Source organism: Phocoena sinus, chromosome 9 (assembly GCF_008692025.1).
Source record: "Phocoena sinus isolate mPhoSin1 chromosome 9, mPhoSin1.pri, whole genome shotgun sequence".
NCBI lineage: Eukaryota > Metazoa > Chordata > Mammalia > Artiodactyla > Phocoenidae > Phocoena > Phocoena sinus.
Window position 1 is genome coordinate 68,797,626 of NC_045771.1, and position 25,349 is coordinate 68,822,974.

At 35.3% G+C, this 25,349-nt stretch overlaps 1 protein-coding gene across 1 annotated transcript in view; it reads right to left on the reverse strand.

Moving 5' to 3' along the window:
* Window positions 1-25,349, reverse strand: part of AGMO (alkylglycerol monooxygenase) — a 385,663-nt gene that overhangs the window by 194,244 nt on the left and 166,070 nt on the right. The window contains exon 7 of the mRNA XM_032643037.1: window positions 16,028-16,123. Within this exon, the coding sequence (XP_032498928.1) occupies window positions 16,028-16,123 (96 nt within the window). The remainder of the gene's footprint in view (window positions 1-16,027; window positions 16,124-25,349) is intronic.

Sequence of the window (25,349 nt, forward strand, 5' to 3'; positions counted from 1 at the left end):
TGTGTCTGAAGGCCTCCAATTCCAATCTTTTCACAACAAATATTTGAATATGGTGATCTATGAATTTTTAAACAGTTTATTGATAATCTTCAGGAAACTCAGTAAAATTCTTGATATTTTGTCAAGTTTCTTCCTTTGGCAAAGAGTCACCAGAATCCAACAGTTTCTGGAAGGAGGTTGTGATCCTCAAAATGTTAGTAATAAAGGGTGCCAACCCAGGTCAGAAAACTGGAATCGCTCTTTGGCCCGGAGTAACTGCTTGAGAAATATTTTTTGAACATATGAACTTCAAAGAGATTTATATATCTAATACATGTGGAAAAGCACTACTAATTTATACAAGAATAAGCAGGGTGGGGGTGAATTATTTTAAAAGGTAACTGTAGAACAGAAGATTTCTTCTAGAGAGAACATGTATAGGCTACTAAAGAGATCAAGGAGTTGAAGGTGACACCAGGATTTGATCTTGACACTGTCTTCAAGTAGCAATGGAAACAAAGAAGAACGGCTGATTTGAGGTGAGAAGAGCTGAAATGGAATATGTTTTAGAAATGTCGGCTCAGAGTGGTGTCAAATATTCCTATGAATATGTTAAGTCAAACATTCAAAAGATAGATCTTAAATCCATAAGAAAATTCGTATTAGAGCTATACACTAAATATGCAATTACTTGAAGACAACCTAAAAATGGTGAAGTAAATTAAATTCTAAGAAGGAACAATACTGAGAGAAGAAAAGAGAATTGGAACCGGAAATTCAGGAAGAAGTCAAACAGAGTAAGGGAGTAAGGAAAGCACAAGTGCTGAGAAATGTCTCAACTTATTTCAAGAACAAAAGGTTTATGATATTAGGTACTATTGGAATAAGCACTGGATAGAAAAAAAGCATGAAAGTTGATTTTTGTTAAAATAAGTATCTTTCAAAAGCATATATTTTGAAATAGAACTTACTCATTCCCCCAAGTTCCGAAAGATATGTAATCATCACCCTCAAAAATTTACACTCTATTAGGGGATCTGGCATAAGTATATTCTAGATATAAATACAAGTATGTATACACATATGTTTACTAATATCTAACACTAATAATTATTATCAGCAAGTTACAGTTGTCTATTTAAATACTGTTGTTTGTTTTTGTTAAAGTTTGTATGTATTTATATAATATATGTACACATACACGTAAATAGATGCTCACATAATAGATGAGGGACACTTACTGCTATCAAGGAACTCAGAGAATAATGGAAGAAGCAGAGTTAAGCAATAAATACAATACAGTGGTATAAGAATTAAACTTCACCATTATTAATTGGATGCTTCCTATGTGCAACAACTGATATGTTATCTCATTTATGCCCTCCCAACAGAGCCCATGCTTTTTATCATTAGCTGCCAATATGGAAATAGGACACGGGGTAGTGTCAAGAAAAGTGCACTCAACTTTAACTAAGAGATGAAAAAGTGACATTCCAGAGGAAGTGGTAATTGAGTTGCATTGTGGGGAATGTCTGGAAAAAAGGTATCACAGAGAGAGCCTATGCAAATACAGAGGGAAAAAATGTGTTGGGCATGCTTAGGGAGCAAAAAGCAGTGTGGTTTAGCTGGACCAGCTAACTAATGGAATGAGACTGGAGAGTAAGCAGGGTCATATTCTAAGGCTGCTAAAATCTATGTATGTATGTAAGGTGTTTGATTCTATCTTGGAGGCAATAGAGAGCCATTTAAAAACTTCTGTTGCTGATGTTTGTTTCATGTTGGGTGTGCCCTGATACTGCTTGGGTTCTAAAATGATCACCACAGTTGTATGCAAATATATAGGAGAGGAAAGAGTCTGCAGGAATAGAAAAAAAAAGGAATTTTGTAGTAACCATCTATGTAACAGATGATAAGAGCATAAATTAAGGTGAGGCAGTAGAAACAAAAAGGGGAAGAGAGACGAAAGAGCTGTTTAGGAGGAAAACACACAAGTGTACAATGAATACCTTAAGAGAGTGAAAGGGTGTGCTAGTAACAATTATGCCAGAAAAAAAAAAAGGTACACATTGGGGCTGCACCAGGCAAACTGGGACATTACCAAGAGATGTGAAATCAATGATACAGGATTTCAAAGGAGGAAAGGAGAGAGAATTGTTTACCAGGTTTTGAGCCACAGATCTACTACAAACTAGCTGCAACAACATTAAACAAGTTCATCTCTATGTAGTTCAATTTCTTCATTTTGAATGGGGACAACAGGGTTGCATTAGTAAATACATTGTATAATCAAATAAGTACATCTTGTGAAATATTTAGCATAGTGACTGACACATGGTCTGAGCTACATATGTGTTTGCTCTTAATAAAGGAAACACTTTATGGAGAAGAGGGAACGGAGTTGGGCCTTGCAAAATGTATAGAATAGCAACATGTAGAAAATATAAAAAGGAGAGGCACTGCAATGATCATATATCAGATGTATTTGGGAAATGGAAATGGTCTAGTTTGACTGAATTGTACAGAATGGAAAGTAATGGGATATATATCAGGAAATCTATTTGAAAGGCAGTGCGTGAGAAACATAAAATGCAAGAAATTTAGACTTAACTCAGCAAGCCATGGAACATCACCAAATAATTTTCAGCAGGAGCAGCCTGAGAATAGATTAAATTTTAAGAGGGACAAGTAGATGTGTGTGAAGTTCACACAGCAGTTTGGTATAGGTAATATTACAACTGAGCTCTGTCTCAAGTAACCAATAGCCATGATCTTTTCACTGTACCATATTGATTCTTTATGAACCCTGTGGCATTCTGCCAGGCTATACTGAGATGTAATCAAATAAAAATTTTGTTTGAAGAAGTACGATGTGTGAGTAATGGCAAAAAATTAGCTCTGAGCCAGCTATGTTACCTTATATAAACTGTAGAATCTCAATATTCTTAGCTTTAAAAGAGACGGTGTTTGCTCACAGAGTTAGTGAATATAAAAATTTCAGTTTTCTAAAATTGTCTGTTAAATTTCTGGTATGGTTTCCTGCTACAGGTACTTCTATATGTTGTCCCCTTAAAATAAAGCTCCATTAACTGAAGTTATTTGAACTTACATTCATTCTTTACAACCTGTAAAAGTTTAATTGGTCTTTAGTGACTCAAATTATTTTATGGGAATTAAATGAAAAATTTTTGCTTGGCAGATACTCAGTGCTTAATACATGGTAGCTATTTTATTATACCATTAGGATCAGAAACGACCCATCTACAGGGAAGCTGTATAGTGTAGTGGATGAGAACAAGGAATCTGGATCCTGACTACTGGATACAAAGCCCAGCTTTCACATTTACCAATCACATGACCCAGAATAAGTTACTTAATATATTTAATTGGAGGAAATAGTATTCGTATTTCATAGAGTTGCTTTGAAGATTTAATGAGATAATATTTGTTAAGATGCTTAAAATTTAATATTTTCAAACATTTTTATAATGCAATAAAATAAGGTAAATTTAATTTTAAAATAAATAATAAATCTAATAACTTAATAAAATGCTGAAAAACTGAGTACTGGCTAAGTATATGATACACAAAATGAAATAAGTAAATAGACAAACAGAAATGTCATTTAATCGTATTTTCCTTGGGATATCTCAGCCAATAACAACTATCAGTAACTGAGAATTATTGGCCTGGGATGACTGTAACTGTTTATTCTCCTAAACTTCTCTTTTTTTAAATATCTTTCAAGCTCAGATACTTTTCCTTCTTCCAGAATATTGCATCTCATTATTCCAGTCTTTAACCCAATTTTGGTTTTTGTTATTACATGCAAGAGTAGGAATGTAATAGGCTAGCCACTGAGTGCATGTCTGTGGGATATAATAATTAAAATATTTAACAAGATATACAGAACTTGGCAAATTTTTTATATTGATTAGTTTCTAAATCACACAAGAAAAGATATTAAAAAACCTGATCAATGCACTTCATGATAACAATCTGAAACTCTTATGGTTAAGAATGAATTTTTTTTCCCAAAGTAAATTTGTGCGTTAATTAATCATTCAAGTTTAAAATCCAACTGCATGGGACTTCCCTGGCGGTGCAGTGGTTAAGAATCCGCCTGCCAATGCAGGGAACACAGGTTCAATGCCTGGTCCAGGAAGGTTCCACACGCTGCAGAGCACCTAAGCCTGTGCACCACATCTACTGAGCCTGCGTGCTAGAGCCCATGTGCCACAACTACTAAGCCTGTGGGCCCTAGAGCCCGCATGCCACAACTACTGAGCCCACATGCTGTAACTACTGAAGCCCATGCACCTAGAGCCCATGCTCCACAACAAGAGAAGCCACCACAATGAGAAGCCTATGCACTGCAACGAATAGTAGCCCCTGCCTGCCACAACTAGAGAAACCCGTGCACAGCAACAAAGACCCAACACAGCCAAAAATTAAAAATAAATAAATAAATAATAAGTTTTAAAAAACAAAAAAATCCAACTGCATTTATTCTTATTAGTAATTCATACTAAAGTATGTATTATATTAAAATTATGTCGTAAAATATACACAAATAATTATAATGATGGCTAGGAATGAATAGTAAGTGACATACAATAAAACAGGTATCTAGAGTGCAGAAATAGTAACAACAACAATAATAGCACTGAAAACATTTTTTAGTACTTTTTATGTGCCAACTGTTCTAATCAACAGATTGTAACATGAACTCTTTTATAATCCTCACAACAATGCTACATAGTGTTACTGTTTTTATTTTACATGTGAGGAAACTGAGGCATAGGAAGGTAAACAGTCCAAAGTTGCAGTGATGATTCACAACAGCCAAAACATGGAAACAACCTAAATGTCCATCAACAGATGAATGGATAAAGAAGATGTGGTACATATATACAATGGAATACTACTCAGCCATAAAAAAGAAGGAAATAACGTCATTTGCAGCAACATGGATGGACCTAGAGATGATCATACTAAGTGAAGTAAGTCAGAAAGAGAAAGACAAATACCATATGATATCATTTACATGTGGAATCTAAAATATGACATAAATGAACTTACCTATGAAATAGAAACAGACTCACAGGCATAGAGAGCAGATCTGTGGTTGCCAAGATGGAGGCAGGGTGGGGGAGGGATGGACTGGGAGTTTGGGATTAGCAGATGCAAGGATGGAGAAATGGATACATTTGGATACATAGGATGAATAAACAACAAGGTCCTATGGTGTAGCACAGGGAACTATATTCAATATCCTGTGATCAACCAAAATGGAAAAGAATATGAAAAAGAATATATATATGTATAACTGAATCACTTTGCTGTACAGCAGAAATTAACACAACATTGTAAATCAACTATACTTTAATTAAAAATAAACACACACAAAGTTACAGTGATTGTAATAAATGAAGTCAGGATTTAAATTCAGGTAATTTAATCTCTAAGACCCCAAAAGGAAAAACACAGTTTACAGTATGCAAATGGTATTTCTTACTTTTACTGTGTTTCAATAAAAGCACTTGAGATGAATAATTGTGTGTTTACAATACTCATATTTAATTTTAAATAATTATAGTATGTTAAATATTCAAGAATGTCTTCCCAGATGTCACTTTTCTTTATGCAAAATGAATATAAATCTGTTAATGAAAAAGACTTGTTGACTAGCTTAATAATTCCAACACATTTCCCACCTACACAAAGGGCAAAACAACAGCTACAGAGACTTGAGATAAACATGTTTCTCTAAAATTATGACTTAAAATTTATGTCACAAATATTACATATTTCACTCTTTCTCAATGGTTTATTAAAAAGATAGAATAAAATAGATATAGCTAGGTAAAAGAAAGCTAAATTTTTACACATGACTGGGTCTTGAGTAGACCTGATAAGATTTTGAAGAATAGATAAATACTGCCAAACTTCCATGAGAAGCATAATGTTGGATGCAAAAGGGCAATAAGCAAAATACTTTATTAGTTATATCATCAAGAATTCAGGTGTCCTAATTCTCTGCTCATGCTGCTACCACTCTATTGTTTTTGCTGCTATCGCGTTACTTTTTCCTATTCTTCTCTATATGTCCTGGCTTCTACAAACTTCTGGCTTCTATAGTCTCACTAGCTATATTGCTTCAAAATACCACTGTATGTTTCTCATGCTTTCTAACTGTGCACATTACACTCTGCAGTTCTCCTGTATGCTAATTTCTACTGACCCTTACTGTACAGGTCTATCATGAATATATCCACAGAGAAAAGATCTGATTGGGGCAGTTGCATGATTTTATGGTGTTGCTGATGAGAAGAATTTGTTTTCTTCATAGCTTGTCAACTAGATAACTGATGGCAAGTGATGGCAAAACAGTGATGTTTGTTCTTGGTGGATATAGTCTGCACAGTAGGATTCTACTAGAATGGCCACACTAAGTCATGTCCTGATTGCAAGGAAAAGGGGAGCTGGAGGTGGTAGAGCTGGAAGAGAAAGTGCTGGTCCCACTAGGTTAGAAGTCAGAGATCAAATTTTGAGACTGCAAGAGTGATTGCAAATTGAAAGGAGAAATCCTGTGGCACCACAAGGGGAGGAGCCACATCAACAGCTCACATACTGCCCTCAAACTTGAATCTTGAATTAAGAGTCTTGGCTGACTCTTATATTATTCATGCATGGGACAAGACATTAAGGAACTTGCTGAAAAGTTACGAGGGTAATGAGCAGGAATTTCAACTGCTACCTGGTACTGGCAAGAGAAAACTGAGAATTCATATTCTACCAAGTTAAAGGGGCTCTGTAAACACCTTATACATTTCATTAACAAACAAACAAAAGGAGGCTACATGCTCTTTGGTGGGGCTAAGGGCGGACTCCAGGAGGGCTCGTGCCAAGGACTACTTCCCAGAACTTCTGCTGCCAGTGTCCTTGTCCCCGTGGTGAGCCACAGCCACCCCCCGCCTCTGCATGAGATCCTCCAACACTAGCAGCCATGTGGCTGACAGGGCCCTGGTGCTCTGGCCTTGTGTCAGAACTTGGGAGAGCCAAGTTCAGGACACTGGACCACCAGAGACCTCCCAGCCCTACATAATATCAATAGGCGAGAGCTCTCCCAGAGATCTCTGTCTCAACACTAAGACCCAGGTCCACCCAACGGCCAGCAAGCTCTAGTGCTGGACGCCCCATGCCAATCACCTAGCAAGACAGGAACACAACTCCACCTATTAGCTGCCAAAAATCATACTAAGTTCACAAACACCCCAAAACACACCACTGGACGTGGCCCTGCCCACCAGAAAGACAAGATCCAGCCCCACCCACCAGAACACAAGCACCAGTCCCCTCTACTAGGAAGCTTACACAAGCCACTGAACCAACCTCACCCACTGGGGACAGACACCAAAACAACGGAACAAGGAACCTGCAGCCTGTGAAAAGGAGACCCCAAACACAATAAGTTAAGCAAAATTAAAAGACAGAGAAATATGCAGCAGATGAAGGAGAAAGGTAAAAACCCACCTGATCAAACAAATGAAGAGGAAATAGGCAGTCTACCTGAAAAAGAATTCAGAATAACGACAGTAAAGATGATCCAACATCCTGGAAATAGAATGGAGAAAATACAAGAAACGTTTAACAAGGAAATAGAAGAGCTAAAGAGCAAACAGACAATGATGAACACCACAATAAATGAAATTAAAAATTCTCTAGAAGGAATCAATAGCAGAATAAATGAGGCAGAAGAACAGATAAGTGACCTGGAAGATAAAATAGTGGAAATAACTACTGCAGAGCAGAATAAAGAAAAAAGAATGAAAAGAATTGAGGACAGTCTCAGACACATCTGGAATAACATTAAATACACCAACATTCAAATTATACAGGTCCCAGAAGAAGAAGAGAAAAAGAAAGGGTCTGAGAAAATATTTGAAGAGATTATAGTTGAAAACTTCCCTAACATGGGAAAGGAAATAGTCAATCAAGTCCAGGAAGCACAGAGAGTCCCATACAGGATAAATCCAAGGAGAAACATTCCAAGACACATATTAATCAAACTTTCAAAAATTAAATACAAAGAAAAAATACTAAAAGCATCAAGGGAAAGGCAACAAAAAACATACAAGGCAATCACCACAAAGTTAACAGCTGGACTTACAGCAGCAATTCTGCAAGCCAGAAGGGAGTGGCAGGACATATTTAAACTGATGAAAGGGTAAAACCTACAACCAAGATTACTCTATCCAGCAAGGATCTCATTCAGATTCGATGGAGAAATTAAAACTTTTACAGACAAGTAAAAGTCAAGAGAATTCAGCACCATCAAACCAGCTTTACAACAAATACTAAAGGAACTTCTCTAGGCAGGAAACACAAGGGAAGGAAAAGACCTACAAAACCAAACTGAAAGCAGTTAAGAAAATGGTAATAGGAACATACATATTGATAATTACCTTAAATGTGAATGGATTAAATGCTCCAACCAAAAGACACAGACTGGCTGAATGGATACAAATACAAGACCGGTATATATGCTGTCTACAAGAGACCCAATTCAGATCTAGGGACATGTACAGACTGAAAGTGACGGGATGGAAAAAGATATTCCATGCAAATAGAAATCAAAAGAAAGCTGGAATAGCAATTCTCATATCAGACAAAATAGACTTTAAAATAAAGGCTATTATAAGAGACAAAGAAGGACACTACATAATGATCAAGGGATCAATCCAAGAAGAAGATATAACAATTGTAAATATTTATGCACCCAACATAGGAGCACCTCAATACATAAGGCAAATGCTAAGAGCCATAAAAGGGGAAATCAACAGTAACACAAAAATAGTAGGGGACTTTAACACCCACATTCACCAATGAACAGATCATTCAAATTGAAAATAAATGAGGAAACACAAGCTTTAAATGATACATTAATCAAGATGCACTTAATTGATATTTATAAGACATTCCATCCAAAAGCAACAGAATACACTTTCTTCTCAAATGCACATGGAACATTCTCCAGGCTAAATCATACCCTGGGTCACAAATCAGGCCCTGGTAAATTTAAGAAAATTGAAATCTTATAAAGTATCTTTTCCAACCACAACCTTTGAGACAAGATATCACTGATGGTTGACAGGAAAAAAAACTAAAAAACTATAAACACATGGAGGCTAAACAATATGCTACTAAATAACCAAGTAGTAAATAACCAAGAGATCACTGAAGAAATCAAAAAGGAAATCAAAAATTACCTAGAAACAAATGACAGTGAAAACATGACGACCCAAAACCTATAGGATGCAGCAAAACCAGTTCTAAGAGGGAAGTTTATTACAATCCTGTCTCAAGAAACAAGAAAAATCTCAGATGAACAACCTAACCTTACACCTAAAGCAGTTAGAGAAAGATGGACAAAAGACCCACAAAGTTAGCAGAAGGAAAGAAATCATAAAGATCAGATCAGAAATAAATGATATGAAGGAAACAATGCAACGATCAATAAAACTAAAATCTAGTTCTTTGAGAAGATAAAAAAATTGATAAACCATCAGCTAGACTCATCAAGAAAAAAAGGGAGAAGACTCAAATCAACAGAATTAGAAATCAAAAAAAAGAAGTAACAACTGACACTGCAGAAATACAAAGGATCAAGAGAGATTATTACAAGCAACTATATGTCAGTAAAATGGACAACCTGGAAGAAATAGACAAACTGTTAGAAAAGCACAACCTTCCGAGACTGAACCAGGAAGAAAGAGCAAATATAAACAGACCAATCACAAGCACTGAAATTGAGACTGTGATTAAAAATCTTCCAACAAACAAAAGCCCAGGACCAGGTGGATTCACAGGCAAATTCTATCAAACATTTAGAGAAGAGCTAGCACCTATCCTTCTCAAACTCTTCCAAAATATAGCAGAGGGAGTAAAATGCCCAAACTGATTCTACGAGGCCACCATCACCCTGATACCAAAACCAGACAAACATGTTACAAAATAAGAAAACTACAGGCCAATATCACTGATGAACATCGATGCAGAAATCCTCAACAAATTACTAGAAAACAGAATCCAACAGAACATTTAAAGGATCATATACCATGATCTTCTGGGGTTTATCACACGAATTCAAGGATTCTTCAATATACACAAATCAATCAATGTGATACACCATATTAACAAACTGAAGGATAAAAACCATATGATAATCTCAGTAGATGCAGAAAAAGCTTTCGACAAAATTCAACACCAATTTATGATAAAAACTCTCCAAAAAGCAGACACAGAAGGAACTTACCTCAACATAATAAAGGCCATATGTGACAAACCACAGCCAACATCATTCTCAATGGTGAAAAACTGAAACTATCTCCTCTAAGATCAGGAACAAGACAAGGTTGCCCACTCTCACCACTATTATTCAACATAGTTGTGGAAGTTTTAGCCACAGCAATCAGAGAAAAAACAGAAAAGGAATCCAAATCGAAAAAGAAGAAGTAAAACTGTCATTGTTTGCAGATGAGATGATACTATGCATACAGAATCCTAAAGATGCTACCAGAGAACTACTAGAGCTAATCAATGAATTTGGTAAAGTAGCAGGATACAAAAGTAATGCACAGAAATCTCTTGCATTCCTATACACTAATGATGAACTATCTGAAAGAGACATTAAGGAAACACTCCCATTTACCAATGCAAAAAAAAGAATAAAATACCTAGGAATAAACCTACCTAAGGAGATAAAAGACCTGTATGCAGAAAACTATAAGACACTGATAAAAGAAATTACAGATGATACAAACAGATGGAGAGATATACCATGATCTTGGACTGGAAGAATCAACATTGTGAAAATGACTATACTACCTAAAGCAATCTACAGATTCAGTGCAATCCCAATCAAACTACCAATGGCATTTTTCACAGAAATAGAACAAAAAGTTTCACAATTTTTATGGAAACACAAAAGACCCCAAATAACCAAAGCAATTGTGAGAAAGAAAAACTAAGCTGGAAGAATCAGGCTCCCGGACTTCAGACTATACTACAAAGCTACAGTAATCAAGACAGTATGGTACTGGCACAAAAACAGAAATATAGATCTACGGAAAAGGACAGAAAGCCCAGAGATAAACCCACACACACATGGTCACCTTATCTTTTAAAAGGAGGCAAAAATATACAATGGAGAAAAGACAGCCTCTTCAATAAGTGGTGCTGGGAAAACTGGACAGCTACATGTAAAAGAATGAAATTAGAACACTCCCTAACACCTTATACAAAAATAAACTCAAAATAGATTAAAGACCTAAATGTAAGGCCAGGCACTATAAAACTCTTAGAGGAAAAAATAGGCAGAACACTCTAGGACATAAATCACGTAAGAATCTTTTAGACCCGCCTCCTAGAGAAATGGAAATAAAAACAAAAATAAACAAATGGGACCTAATGAAACTTAAAAGCTTTTGCACAGCAAAGGAAACCATAAACAAGACGAAAAGACAACCCTCAGAATGGGAGAAAATATTTGTAAACAAAACAACAGACAAAGGGTTAATATCCAAAATATACAAGCAGCTCATGCAGCTGAATATCAAAAAAACAAACAACCCAATCCATAAATGGGCAGAAGATATAAATAGACATTTCTCAAAAGAAGATATAAAGATTGCCAACAAACACGTGAAAGGATGCTCAACATCACTAATCATTACAGAATGCAAATCAAAACTACAGTGAGGTATCACCTCACACTGGTCAGATGGCCATCATCAAAAGATCTACAAACAGTAAATGCTGGAGAGGGTGTCGAGAAGAGGGAATCCTCTTGCACTGTTGGAGGGAATGTAAATTGATACAGCCACTATGGAGAACAATATGGAGGTTCCTTAAAAACCTACAAATAGAACTACCATATGACCCAGCAATCCCACTACTGGGCATATACCCTGAGAAAACCATAATTCAAAAAGAGACATGTTCCACAGTGTTCATTGCAGCTCTATTTACAATAGCCAGGACATGGAAGCAACCTAAGTGTCCATCATCAGATAAATGGATAAAGAAGATGTGGCACATATATACAATGGAATATTACTCAGCCATAAAAAGAAATGAAATTGAACTATTTGTAGTGAGGTAGATGGACCTAGAGTCTGTCATACAGAGTAAAGTAAGTCAGAAAGGGAAAAACAAATACTATATGCCAACACATATATATGGAATCTAAAAAAAAAAAATAATGGTTCTGATGAACCTAGCGGCAGGACAGGAATAAAGATGCAGACGTAGAGAATGGACTTGAGGACATGGGGAGGGGGAAGGGTAAGCTGGGACGAAGTTGGAGAGTAGCACTGATATATATACACTACCAAATGTAAAATAGATAGCTAGTGGGAAGCAGCTGCATAGCACAGGGAGATCAGCTCGGTGCTTTGTGACCACCTAGAGGGGTGGGATAGGGAGGGTGGGAGGGAGATGCAAGAGGGAGGGGATATGGGGATATATGTAAACATATAGCTGACTCACTTTGTTATACAGCAGAAACTAACATAACAGGTAAAGCAATTATACTCCAATAAAGATGTTAAAAAAAGAAAAATGAAGGGTGATAATTTTTTAAAAAAGGGCTTCCCTTGTGGCACAGTGGTTAAGAATCCGCCTGCCAGTGTAGGGGACACATTTTTTGTTTGTTTGTTTGTTTTTAACAAAACAGTGTAGTCTGTGAACTCTAACCAATAAAGCAAGAAAAGTAAATAAATAACATAAATACAGGAAAGAAAGAAATAAAAGGCCATAAAATCATACATGGGAGACATCCTAGAGAATTTTAGTTTACAACTTGTACAAACAATTCTTCCTATAAAGATATAGTAATCTATAAAGTGAGGGATTTGTATAAGAGGAGACAAATAAATCAATGAAAGAGAAGACTAAAATTAGATTCAACCACATATATGGTCAATTTCTTTTCAACAAAGAACCCAAATAACTCAATGGATAAAAGAAAGTCTCCACAACAAATAGTCCTGGAGTAAGAGGATGTGTGCATAGAGATAATGAATTTTGACCCCTACCAAATGCCATTCACAAAAATTTGTTCCAATATTACAGACCCAAAGAGAAAATTAAAGTTCAAAAACTTCCAAAAGAAATCCTAAGATAATTTATTTGAAAGTCTGTGATAGTCAAATATTTCTTAGAGAAAATACAACGAAAGTAACCATAAAATTTTTAAATGATAAATTAATCTTCAAAATTTCTTTTCATGAAAAGTCATCAGGAAGAAAATAATAAGGCATGCTACAAGCTGAGGGAACATATTTAAAATACATATATTTGACATTGATTTATATCTAGAATCTATAAAGAATTTCAACAAATCAATTAGGCAAACAACTTAATAAAAAATAAGAGTTTGAACAGACAATTAGTTAAAGCAAACGTATCACTGTCCAATAAATACATGTAATACTGTTCAACATCATTAGTTATTAGGGAAGTATTACCACCAAAAGATAGCTCTTAACCCACATTAGACTGGGTAAAATTAATGTTAACATTGCATTGTAATCCTATCTGCCAGCCATCCCAAATATCCCTCCCCTGGGAAAACAGTTGGCTACCCACGTGTATTTCTAGAGTCATTTTAGGCATATGTGAACATATAAAACATAGAGTTGTTTTCTTTTTTTTTTTTTTTTTTTTTTTTTTTTTTTTTAATTTTTGCTGTACGCGGGCCTCTCACTGTTGTGGCCTCTCCCGTTGCAGAGCACAGGCTCCGGACGCGCAGGCTCAGCGGCCATGGCTCACGGGCCCAGCCGCTCCGTGGCATGTGGGATCTTCCCGGACCGGGGCACGAACCCGCGTCCCCTGCATCGGCAGGCGGACTCCCAACCACTGCGCCACCAGGGAAGCCCTGTTTTCTTTTTTAACATATAAATATTAGTATACACTATACCCTGTTACGTAACTTGATTTATTTGGAGATCTGTCCATATTAGTACATAAACAGATCACTCATGTTTGTAACTGAAAATAATGTTCCATGTAGAAGCTTCAGTTTAACACTATAAAAGTCATCGAATCATATGGTTCAAATCTTCAATACCAAGTAATTATTTTTATATTTCTCTGCTCAAGCATCATCTGATATGTATATTTGTTATTTCTTAATCTAATATGTATTAATCTCTAAAAAGTAGGGCAAAAGCATGATAATATATATTTTTTCTTTTAAAAAGGTTAAGTCTTCTCCTCACTCCAGTTCTTTATATCACTTGCTCCTCTCTCCAGAAGCAGCCACTGCTACAAATCTCTTGGCTCTACTTCCTGAGTGGTTCTGTTATTAGTAAACAAATGGTAGTATGCTGTCTAGAATAATTAATGCAATTAAGTACACAGCTGTAAAAATTTTAGAAATGTACTCACAGCTAATGTATAATTTAAAATTCCAAGAATCAAACCTCAATTTCAGAAGGTATGCTCTTACTTCTGTGCCGCTGAACTGTAGTAACTATACGCATACAGTACTTGCAAAAGTCTAAAGTACAACACAAGTGAGAGCCTCTAATGCATTGCTTTCAAGTTAGAATGAAGCCATATGGAGCTTCCGAGCTTAAAAGAAATGTCTGACCACTGGCTTTCCTCTACTCCCCATTTACTTCTTAGGATAGAACTCAAGCCCTGGCTCATGGACTTCTCGGAGGGCCACAGGAAAAGGCGAAAGTTACTTAGGCACCATTATTCTGTACCCAGACTAATACCAGACCCAACACATGGCATGACCTGGAGCAGAGCTGCTATAAAAATGTATTTCTCCTTTAACCCCTCCATGTAAATCATCAGAAAGCTTCCCTCCACTGATTTAAACAAATTTGTGTTTGACCTCTAGAGTCAGAATTGGCCTCAACAACTCTTTCAGATGGTTGCAGTATTGACGGTTTGATGTATGTCAGCTACCATAAAATGCAATACTATTTCATGACAGATCTTCAAATAATGCCACATACATCCAAAGTCATGGTAACAGTCTCTATTCCAAGTAAATCAGTAGCATGAAATACTGCAGATTAATGAAATAATGCACTTTGTTGTATCAGGCTTTGGCATCTAATGCAGCTGTGATTTGTGGTAGTGTTCAACCAGTTGCAACACCTGTCAGCATGCTTCCTCTAGAACTTCAAAAGGCTTCTGATAAATACCAAATGCTTGAAAGGGTTCTAATGTGCATAAGTAAGAACTTTTCAGGGTCTGTGATTTTTGGTATTTAACAACCAGATCAATATGATAGTTCATAAAACAATCAGTTGCTTAATGATCTATCTGCAAACGTTCAAGTCTGACAATTTGAAATACCACAGAAGACCCAAGAAATTATATTTGTTCACTTTTCTGGAAGAAAAAACTTATTGAACACTCTTTAAATAAAACCTAAACTCTAAAACTAGAGAAAGGTTTCCAATCAAAAGATATTTAGATAATTTCTTTAAGCATTAAATGTTTTTCAAGGAGTTTTCAAGCAGTTTCCACCGATTGATATATATATATGTATATGTAAATTTAAATGTGTAAACATTATATATCTTATATAATTAAATATTGTTCGTTATATAACAAGAAATTATATTATACATATAAATTATTATAACTAGTATATATTAAATATATAAACAAAATATTCACAAATATATACATATATAAAAATTTATATCTCTAAATTGAAATGAATTTCAACATCTTTATGTTTAATAAACTGTAATACAGGAAGATATTGTATTGAGTACAGTATTAAAACATTTTGGTACTTAACAGTTCAAAAATTATTTTATTTAACTGAGACCAACTGGCCTCATTGCTTCTTATAAACGTTGCAATATATATTCAGTAAAAAGGAATAAAAATGAACACATGTTTCTCCTTAAAGAAGGCAAACAAAGGTTTTTCTTACACAATAAATCAGCTGCTAGTGGATTTCTAGGACACTGCTTTAGGCTATTTAGGTATAAAACTTAAGAAAAAAAATTACCTCTGTGTGGATCCAAAACTGGTAGAGGAGATTGAACTGAAGATGAACAGCATAGACTGAAGGTGGTATGAAGAGGGCCAGTGGAGAGTAGAATATCTGAAAGATTAAAACATTATAAATTTGCACATAGGACTTCTCAACATAACATACACTATCACTAATGATTCAATATTTTGAGTCTATCCTTCAGCAAATATGCCTTATTTTCAGCAAATATATCTTATTCTGTACATTTTATTGCCATGTTTGACCTTGCAACATTAATTTTTCCACATGATGCTAAAGTTATAGACATGTTGGAGTTAAGTCCACTGGACTTCTATTTCACATTTAATATTGTCTTGTTAACAAAGCATACAATGTACGTTATTTCCTTAATCTTGAAAAGGTTGGGTGTATTTCCTGGAAGTAAAGAGGTTTCTTAATATATACAAAAATACACACTTTCTTTAAGTAAAAGAAATGTAGGAGCATGTGCTTTTATACCTTGACAGCTCCTAGACACTGTATTATTATGGCATTCTGAGTAACGAAATGCAATTATAGTAAAAGACAGTAACTTCATATGAGAAGGGGAAAGAATACATTTTCCCTTTTAAATTTTACTTTATTATTTTGTGGTTGACAATATCTCCTGATTTTTTTTCAAAGTCAGTAAAGAAGGAGCTATGATACTGTGCCATTGTGGAAACAAGTTTTGAAGGTCCCTACTTCCTAACAGACGGAAATGCCTCTGCCTTGGGAAAACAACTTATTCGTAGACCACTGGTTAGAATCAACGAGTAAGCAGAATCTGCTGTGTTCTCCCAATGACTTTGATCCCCAAGAGTGGTTTCATGTTGTAAGAAAACTTTTTATTAAATGAAAAACTAAACAACAAAATAGGAAGAAAAAGAATCAGACTTCGACTTTACATTTTGGGGTTTATAAAGTTAATATTTCCAAAAGATGAGATATTTTAAAAACATGCTTTCAGAATACTACAATTTTATTTCTGAATTATTTTAAAGCTTTTGTTCCCAATTAGGCCAAACATCATTTCAACAACGTTTAGTAATGAGGATATATTTGAAATCAGACATTTCCATAAATTCTTATAGCATTTGTTTCGAACTTTAAGTCATGAAAAATCTCAGCTGTCATCAAAACAGGATCAGTTTCATTATTTATAAATTCATTATTAAGCAATGGATTAGATTAGTGAACAACAAAAGAACACTGGGCTCTTACTCAAGACATTCCCTTTTAAGCCTTCATTCTATTACAGAATGGCTCTGCAATATTTACAAATTTCTTAAACTTCTCTAGGCTCCAGGTTCCCCAAATGACTGGTGAAGGAGAAGACCATCTGAAATCTAGCCATCTTTTTAGTTCCAAAAAATCTCTAATATTGTGATTTGATTTGAGAATATATTAATATAGTTCTCTTACAATAGGTGAAAAAAATATTTGAAACACATATATGACCAATGATTTAAGTATTTTAAGTTAACAATATTTTGGAAACTTTGAGATGTAAATAAAAATATAGAACAAACTTATCTTGATGCTTAATAAGTAGTTATCTCTGGAAAAGGAGTTCATACAAGATGACTATTTATAGTTCATTATAATTCCTCAAAGTGTGAAGAAATAGTCCTTTGAGATAACAACAGCTATTATGGAAAAGGGTGTTCTATCATCAGATAAACTGTGAAGAGTTGAGTAAGGCAAGTGAACTTTCTTTACCATAGAAATTCTCAGAGACTTTATCATGCTAGTACAAACCACAAGCCTGTTAGCCCATAGAACACTTTCTTAAGGAAGTTCCCATAAGATTTCCTAAAAACGTATTTGATGAACCATGTTGTTGAACTGGAAGAATCAGTATTCTAATATGACCATATTACCCAAGGCAATATACAGATTCAATGCAATCTTTATCAAATTACGAATGGTATTTTTCACAAAACTGGAACAAAAAGTTTTTTAATTTGCATGGAAGCACAAAAGACCCCAAAGAGCCAAAACAAGCTTGAGAAAGAAGAATGGAGCTGGAGGAACCATGCTGCCTGACTTCAGACTATACTACAAAACAACAGTAATCAAAATGGTATGGTACTGGCACAAAACCAAACACATAGATCAATGGAACAGGTTAGAAAACCCAGAAATAAACGCACACACTTACACTCAATTAATCTATGACAAAGAAGGCAAGAATATATAATGGAGAAAAGACAGTCTCTTCAATAACTGGTACTGGGAAAACTGGACAGCTACATGTAAAAGAATAAAATTAGAACATATTCTAACACCATATACAAAAATAATCTTCAGATGGATTAATGACCCAAATGTAAGACTTGATACTATAAAATTCCTAGAGGAAAACATAGGCAGAACACTCTCTGACATAAATTGCACCAATATTTTTTTGAATCCACCTCCTAGAGTAATGGAAACAAAAGCAAAAATAAACAATGGGACCTAATTAAACTTAAAAGCTTTTGCAGAGCAAAGGAAACCATAAACAAAAAGATAACATATGGAATGGAAGAAAATATTTGCAAATGATGCTACTGCCAAGGGCTTAATTTCAAAAATATACAAACAGTTCAATATCAAAAAAAAATCAAATCAAAAAATGGGCAGAAACAGACATTTCTCCAAAGAAGACATCCAGATGGCCAACAGGCACCTGAAAAGATGCTCAACATTGCTAATTATTAGAGAAATGCAAATCAAAACTACAATGAGGTACGGCCTCACACTGCTTAGAATGACCATCATAAAAAACTCTAAAAATAATCAGTGCTGGAGAGGGTGTGGAGAAAAGGGAACCCTCCTACTCTGTCGGTGAGAATGTAAAGTGGTGCAGCCACTGTGGAGAACAGTATGGAGGTTCCTTAAAAAGTAAAAATAGAGTTACCATATGATCCAGTAATCCCACTCCTGGGCATATAGCTGAAGAGAACTCTAATTTGAAAGATCCATACACCTCAATGTTCACAGCAGCACTATTTACAATAGCCAAGACATGGAAGCAACCTAAATGTCCATCGACAGATGAATGGATAAAGAAGATGTGGTATCTTGATACAATGCAATATTACTCAGCCATTAAAAAAGAATGAAATAATGCCATTGGCAGCAACATGGATGGACCTAGAGATTATCATACTAAGTAAAGTAAGTCAAACAGAGAAAGATAAATATCATATGATATCACTTATATGTGGAACAAAAAATGTGATACAAATGAATTTATTTACAAAACAGAAATCGACTCATAGGCATGGAAAACAAACATAATTACCAAAGGGAAAGGGGGAGGGGGTTTGGATAAATTGGGATATTGGGATTAACAGATACACACTACTATATATAAATTAGATAAACAATAAGGATCTACTTTAGCACAGGGAACTATATTCGATATCTTGTAATAACCTATAATGGGGAAGAATGTGGAAAAGTATCTATATATGTGGATATATATATATATATACTCATATGTATATATACACATATGTATATTTAACTGAATCACTTTGCTATACACCTGAAACGTTATAAATCAACTATACTTCAATTTTTAAAAACTGATGAAATAATGTCTCAAATCTTACAAATCAGTAAATATAATGATGAACTTACAATTAGAAAAATGAACTCAACATAAATTACAAAAAATAACATTTCTAATAAGAAATAAAGATATATGTCAGGGAGTAAGTCACATGAATCATATTAAAATTAATTTCTTGTGATTAATATAATACTATAAAAAGAGTCTAATGATACAATTAAGGTTCCAATTTCTAAAATTGAAATCAGCTTAGTAAATGTCATCTAGTTCTGAGAATTCTTATCTTCTTCCCTACTTCCAAATCCTATACAGTTTTAAAAACTGGTTTAAATGCCACTTCCATCATAAAGCTTCAGATGGTACTAATTTATCAGAAGAAATTTCTCCTTCCTCAAACTTAAACTCTTAGTACCTGGGCCAGAGGATATTATACTGTTTCCCGGATATATCCATTTCTGCCGTGCATTCAAACCCATATTATTCTGACTCCAAGGCTCTTTTGCCTTAAATTACACTATCTACCTTAGGTTATTTTATTATTTTTTGATAGAGGTCATATATAATAGGGTCATGAAGGAGAGAAACAACACAAATCTGTATGTGTGAGGAGAGAATAAAGATAGGTCTAGAGGTGACCTTAGGCTAATGGGGAGGAGATGAGTGGGTTTTATTCTGTTCATCAAGTAAATGGGGCAGGCAGGGGTTGTATGAGGAAGCATCATGAAGGCAAAAGCAACATGGCCTTGAGGGGGGAACCGTGAGTATTCTGGCACTGCAGAAGCCATTAGAGAATGGGCAAGAGATTGGGGGGAACCATGGAATTCATGGATAGATCTTAAGGAGTCTGTGAACCCCCTGGATAGGACTATAATAAAGTGTGAACTTGTATGTATGGGGGAAATGTGTGATTTTCTAAAGAAACAATCTATAGCTTTCATCAGGAAGACTCTGGGGAATCTGTGGCTCACCATAGCCAAACAAAAACAAAAGATAATTTAGACATTGGTCAAACCAGAGAGGGAGCATTTTAACGCCATTCTAAGGAGATTGGATTTATCCTAGGCCAGGAGGGAGTAGTTAATGTGTGAGTTTTCAGCTTGTAAGAAATATAAAAGTGGTATGAAATCCTATTTGTATAGCCCAGTGAAAAATCATGCACATTCACTACAGCAGCAGCCATGGGAATGGAGAGGCAGAATATATACAGGAGACCAATGGATTTGGTAACTATTTAAACATAGGAAATGAGAGAAACAGAGGAGAATTAGAAGACACCCAGATATCTGGCTTGTGTGAAGGGTGATGTTGTTCACCAAGATGATGAACAGGAGGAAGAGGAGATTCATAAAGTTCATCTTAGGGTATACTGTGTTGAAGCCCTTGAGGAATATTCCAAGAAAGCTGTCGAGGAAGCAAATATGTCCCGAAAATATCAACTGAACCAAAAAACGACACTGGCTTTGCAGCTATGGATCGGTGGAGCAGTAGGCCTGGAATGCAAACCTCAGTAAGTTGAAGAATCATTCAAAGGAGGTGATGAAACAGAGGTAGGTTTGATTTACTTCTCTCTTTCTCCAAGAACAAGGAAGGAGAGAGCTGGAGGTACTTCTTGAATAGAACATATGGATGAGGGAGGAGATATTGGGGGTGTGTGTGTGTGTGTGTGTGTGTGTGTGTTTTAATGTGAGAGACATGAATATATTTATGGTATATTCAGAAGGAGCCAGTTGAGAGGAAGAGGGACACATGCCAGGAGTCATTGACAGGACAAAGTCCAACAGAGGAACACAGTAGGACCAATGTCACCAATCTAAGCATTAGACCTACTGAAGAGAGGTGAACATTTTCTGCAAAACTAGAGGTAAAGTATATGCAGTAGGTCCTTGTTGGTTATCTATGAACCTAAATGGGAAAAGAACTTGAAAAAGAATAGATACTTGTATATGTATAACTGAATCACTTTGCTGTATGCCTGAAACAAACACAACATTGTTAATCAACTATACTCCAATATAATATAAAATTTTTTAAATTAAATTAAGAATTTTTTTAAGTATATGTACTTGTGAATTCACAAATCTTAATGAAAATATCTGAACAGAAATAGAGAGAGGGAAAACCAGAAAAACTAATTTCTCTGTGAAGTTTTAAATTCATTTATTGGCTGACAAACAGGGGCAACAGTGGAAAGATCTTGAGGAGACTGAGGAATTTTAGAAAGGCTTCTCCCAGGTAGGGGAGAGGCTCATGTTTATGGTTTGGTTAGCAGCACTGACAGCTCATTTGGATTTGGAAGCCATTCGTGGAGGGGCATGAAACTCCCAGCTGGTGATGGAGGACACCCATGGTGCTCAGCAAGCTGGGTGTGGGAGTGAAGCAGGTGAGTGACCAGATTCAAGCAAGGCTTGGGGACTTAAGGGCAGATGTAGCAGAAGGAGGTAGCCTGTGTTTGCTAGCATCATGGGCATTAAGCATCTTAGGTTAGATGAAGTAGGAAGGAAAGCCACGAGGAATGACAAGTTGGGAGAAAAAGCAGGGGTTGACAGAGGAGAGCTGTTCATGAATAAGCTGTAAACAAAATGGCTGAAGCTCAAGGGTATAATTACTTTGAAAGAAATATTTTTTAAAAAATCTTTTGAGCTCCAGATTCATGTCTACTTTATTTTAATAAAGTAGTTTAACCTAATAGCTGCACTTCTATGATTCTTGTTTATTTCTATAATACTTTACAGACATTTTCCTTGAGAATTGAGAAACTAAAGATTGAATAATTCCTTAAGTCTGTGATTAGCAATGACAGAGAGCCAATACCTCTGATTGCAGATAGAGTACTCATCTCCGTCCTTAAAATGCATCTACTTAAATTGTTATGTTTGGAGAAAGTGCTTGTGTTTCCACTTAGAAAGTCTTCTTTAAGAAATCTGGGCCCACCCTTCTGTTCCCACTTCTGTGCTTTTAGCCATTTCCCCTTTTCCCCATTCCGCCTTCTTATACATCCTGTATTCTAGCCATACTCATACTGTGATGGGTTGAATTATGTCCCCTGAAAAGGTAAGATTTGGACACAGAGACAGACATGAACCCAGGAGGAACTTCAGTGAAGAGGGAGGCAGCAATCGGAGTGATACATCTACAACACTAGGAACACCGAAAAATACCAGCAAACCACAAGAAGCTGTAGATCTGATGCTTCCTCACAGCCCTCAGAAGGAACCAATCCTGCCGATACCTTGATCTTAGATTTCTAGCCTCCAGAACTGTGAGACAATGCACTTCAGGTGTTCTAAGTCACAGTGCTTGGTACTTTGTTAGGGCAGTTCTAAGAAAATAATACACATACCATACATGTTACTTGCCATTCCCTACGTTTATAATATTTGTTCATAATTTTGTGTTTTCACAGACATTCTCCTTCTACATAATGTTCCACTTACAACCATATTCATGGCAAAATTTTTTTCTTCTTACAGATTGGGCTCAAGCCTCGTTTCTTCTGTGATGCTTCACTTGACCCTCCTTAGTTCTCAGAGCAGACATCTCTCTCTAAATCCTTAACAATTTGTATTACAATGGCTGTAGACTTGATTGAATCCCTCCAAGGAAAGCAATCACCTTAAGAACAAAAGCTCATGTCTTACTTCTCTTCATATCCCCAACCTCTGCCACCAGGAAGACCTCTGTCAGTCAAAAGTGTATACAGAAAAAAACAGGAGTGGATGCGTTTCTCAAAACAAGAAAAATAACATGTAAAGGGAGTGTTTTAGCCACTTGAACATTTTTTTTAAATGCCAATAAGACAATGCTGTTTCATGTAGAGGTCTTCACTATGATACCCCTTATTTATCCTTCATTATAAGGACTACAAGTGACTATCAGATTTCTGTAAAGAAAAATATCAAAAATCAGGGGAAAATTTTATTTTTACCAAATTTAAAAATGGCTTGGTAAGCACCAGAATAGTTCCATTTTGCTGATCTGTGCTAGAATCAAGGATCTAAAACTGGTCAACACACAAACTGGCAAAGTGCTTCTTTTATTTAATGTATGGACATAAACTTTGTCTTACTAATGTCTTTGAATGGAGGTTGAGGGTGGTGAAGGGATACCTTGGAGTTCTGAGGTAAGGTCCTGAGAGAAGTTTTGTTTTTTTTTACTTCATGGGAGGCTCAAGGCATGTTTTCCTTCTGTGACATAAGAGTTGTGAGAATTTTATCCCCACTGCATTTGACTGCATTACATCAAAGTTGTTAGTTTTTTGTGTCTTTATTTGTTCGCATTTATCTTTATATAACTCCAACTCCCATATATTGAAAAATAGTCTTTGCTTATGTAGTTTGGCAGAGAGTAGGTCATAATAAAAAGATCTGAGATTTCACTAAAAGTTCCTCTGCGGTTTTATGTGTAATATAAAAACAATATTATACATGTGAATCATACTTCATATAGTTCAAAGAATTTAAAGAATTTACACACATTATTTAAGGTGATCTTCCAATAACAATATGAGAAGGCAGAGCAAATATTAATGCCTAATTTCATGTTCAAAATCACTGAGATTCAAACATTACTTAATTGGTTCAGTGTGGCAAATCTAGCTAATAACTGATCTAAGGCTGGAACCCAGACTTCTTTCTTCCAAGTGAGTTGTTCTCTACTGTTTCCTCAATGAAATTAATATGTATTTTGAAATTATTAGGCTCAAAAATAATATCATCATACATTTACATATTCCCTAACTTATAGATATAAAGGTTTTCACAAATTGGTATTTTAACTGTATGTCTTTCCTCTGATACTGGTTAAAATTTACTTATTTTTAGATTGCTAATATGCTCTAAACATATTTTACTAATTCTTGTAATACTGATAATAACAACCTAAAAAACAAGTACCTCTGACAGATACTACAGAGCTAAAAAAAAATTACATAACCCAGTCATTTAAACTGTTTATCATTTTTTACTGCTTTTAAAAGAAATACTCACCTACTGAAATGTAGATAGCATACTATTTCCCATTCAATAGCTTCATATGTCATGCAAATATGTTAAAATATATTTTATTCCAAAAAATAATTAAGTTACTCACGCTGTGCTCTAATTTTTTGAGGATCTGTTAGATCATAAACATTTAAATGAATGACAGATTTAAATTATTTCACATACTGGTCTTACCCTAGGTAACTTAGAAAAATAATTTCTTTGACAACTTTTAAACTTTTTGCTTCATTCATTCATGTTATGTGCATTTATTAAGCACTGACTGCATGAGGCACTTTATACATGCTAAGTATGTAACAGTGAAAAAATAGAAGTAGGTTCATTTCCTTCAAAGTTTACATGCTGGTGTGAAAGACAACAATGCAAGTGAGTATTATAATAGAACATGCAAGGCTTTATGGGAGGACAGAAAGAAAAAAAAAAGTGACCTGGGGGAAGTTAGGAAGGTGGCTGTAAAAGAGAAATGAATTGAATCTTGAAGGATATAACAATCAGAGGTAAAGCATAAATAACTTTCTAGGCAGAGATAACTGTATGTTCAAAAAAATATCAAGGCATTGTGTCATGGTAGATTTAGAGAATTGAAAATTAATTGTTAAACTGGATGGGGTGACAATGGGGGAAGGTGGAAGATGAGATTGGAAACAGGCTGGATCAGGTTTAGACCAGCTCTGCCTGGGATAAGGACTCTATGAGGTTCCTTTCTAACAACAATAAAGGAGTTTAGCTTGTTCAGAGCTGACATTTTGGA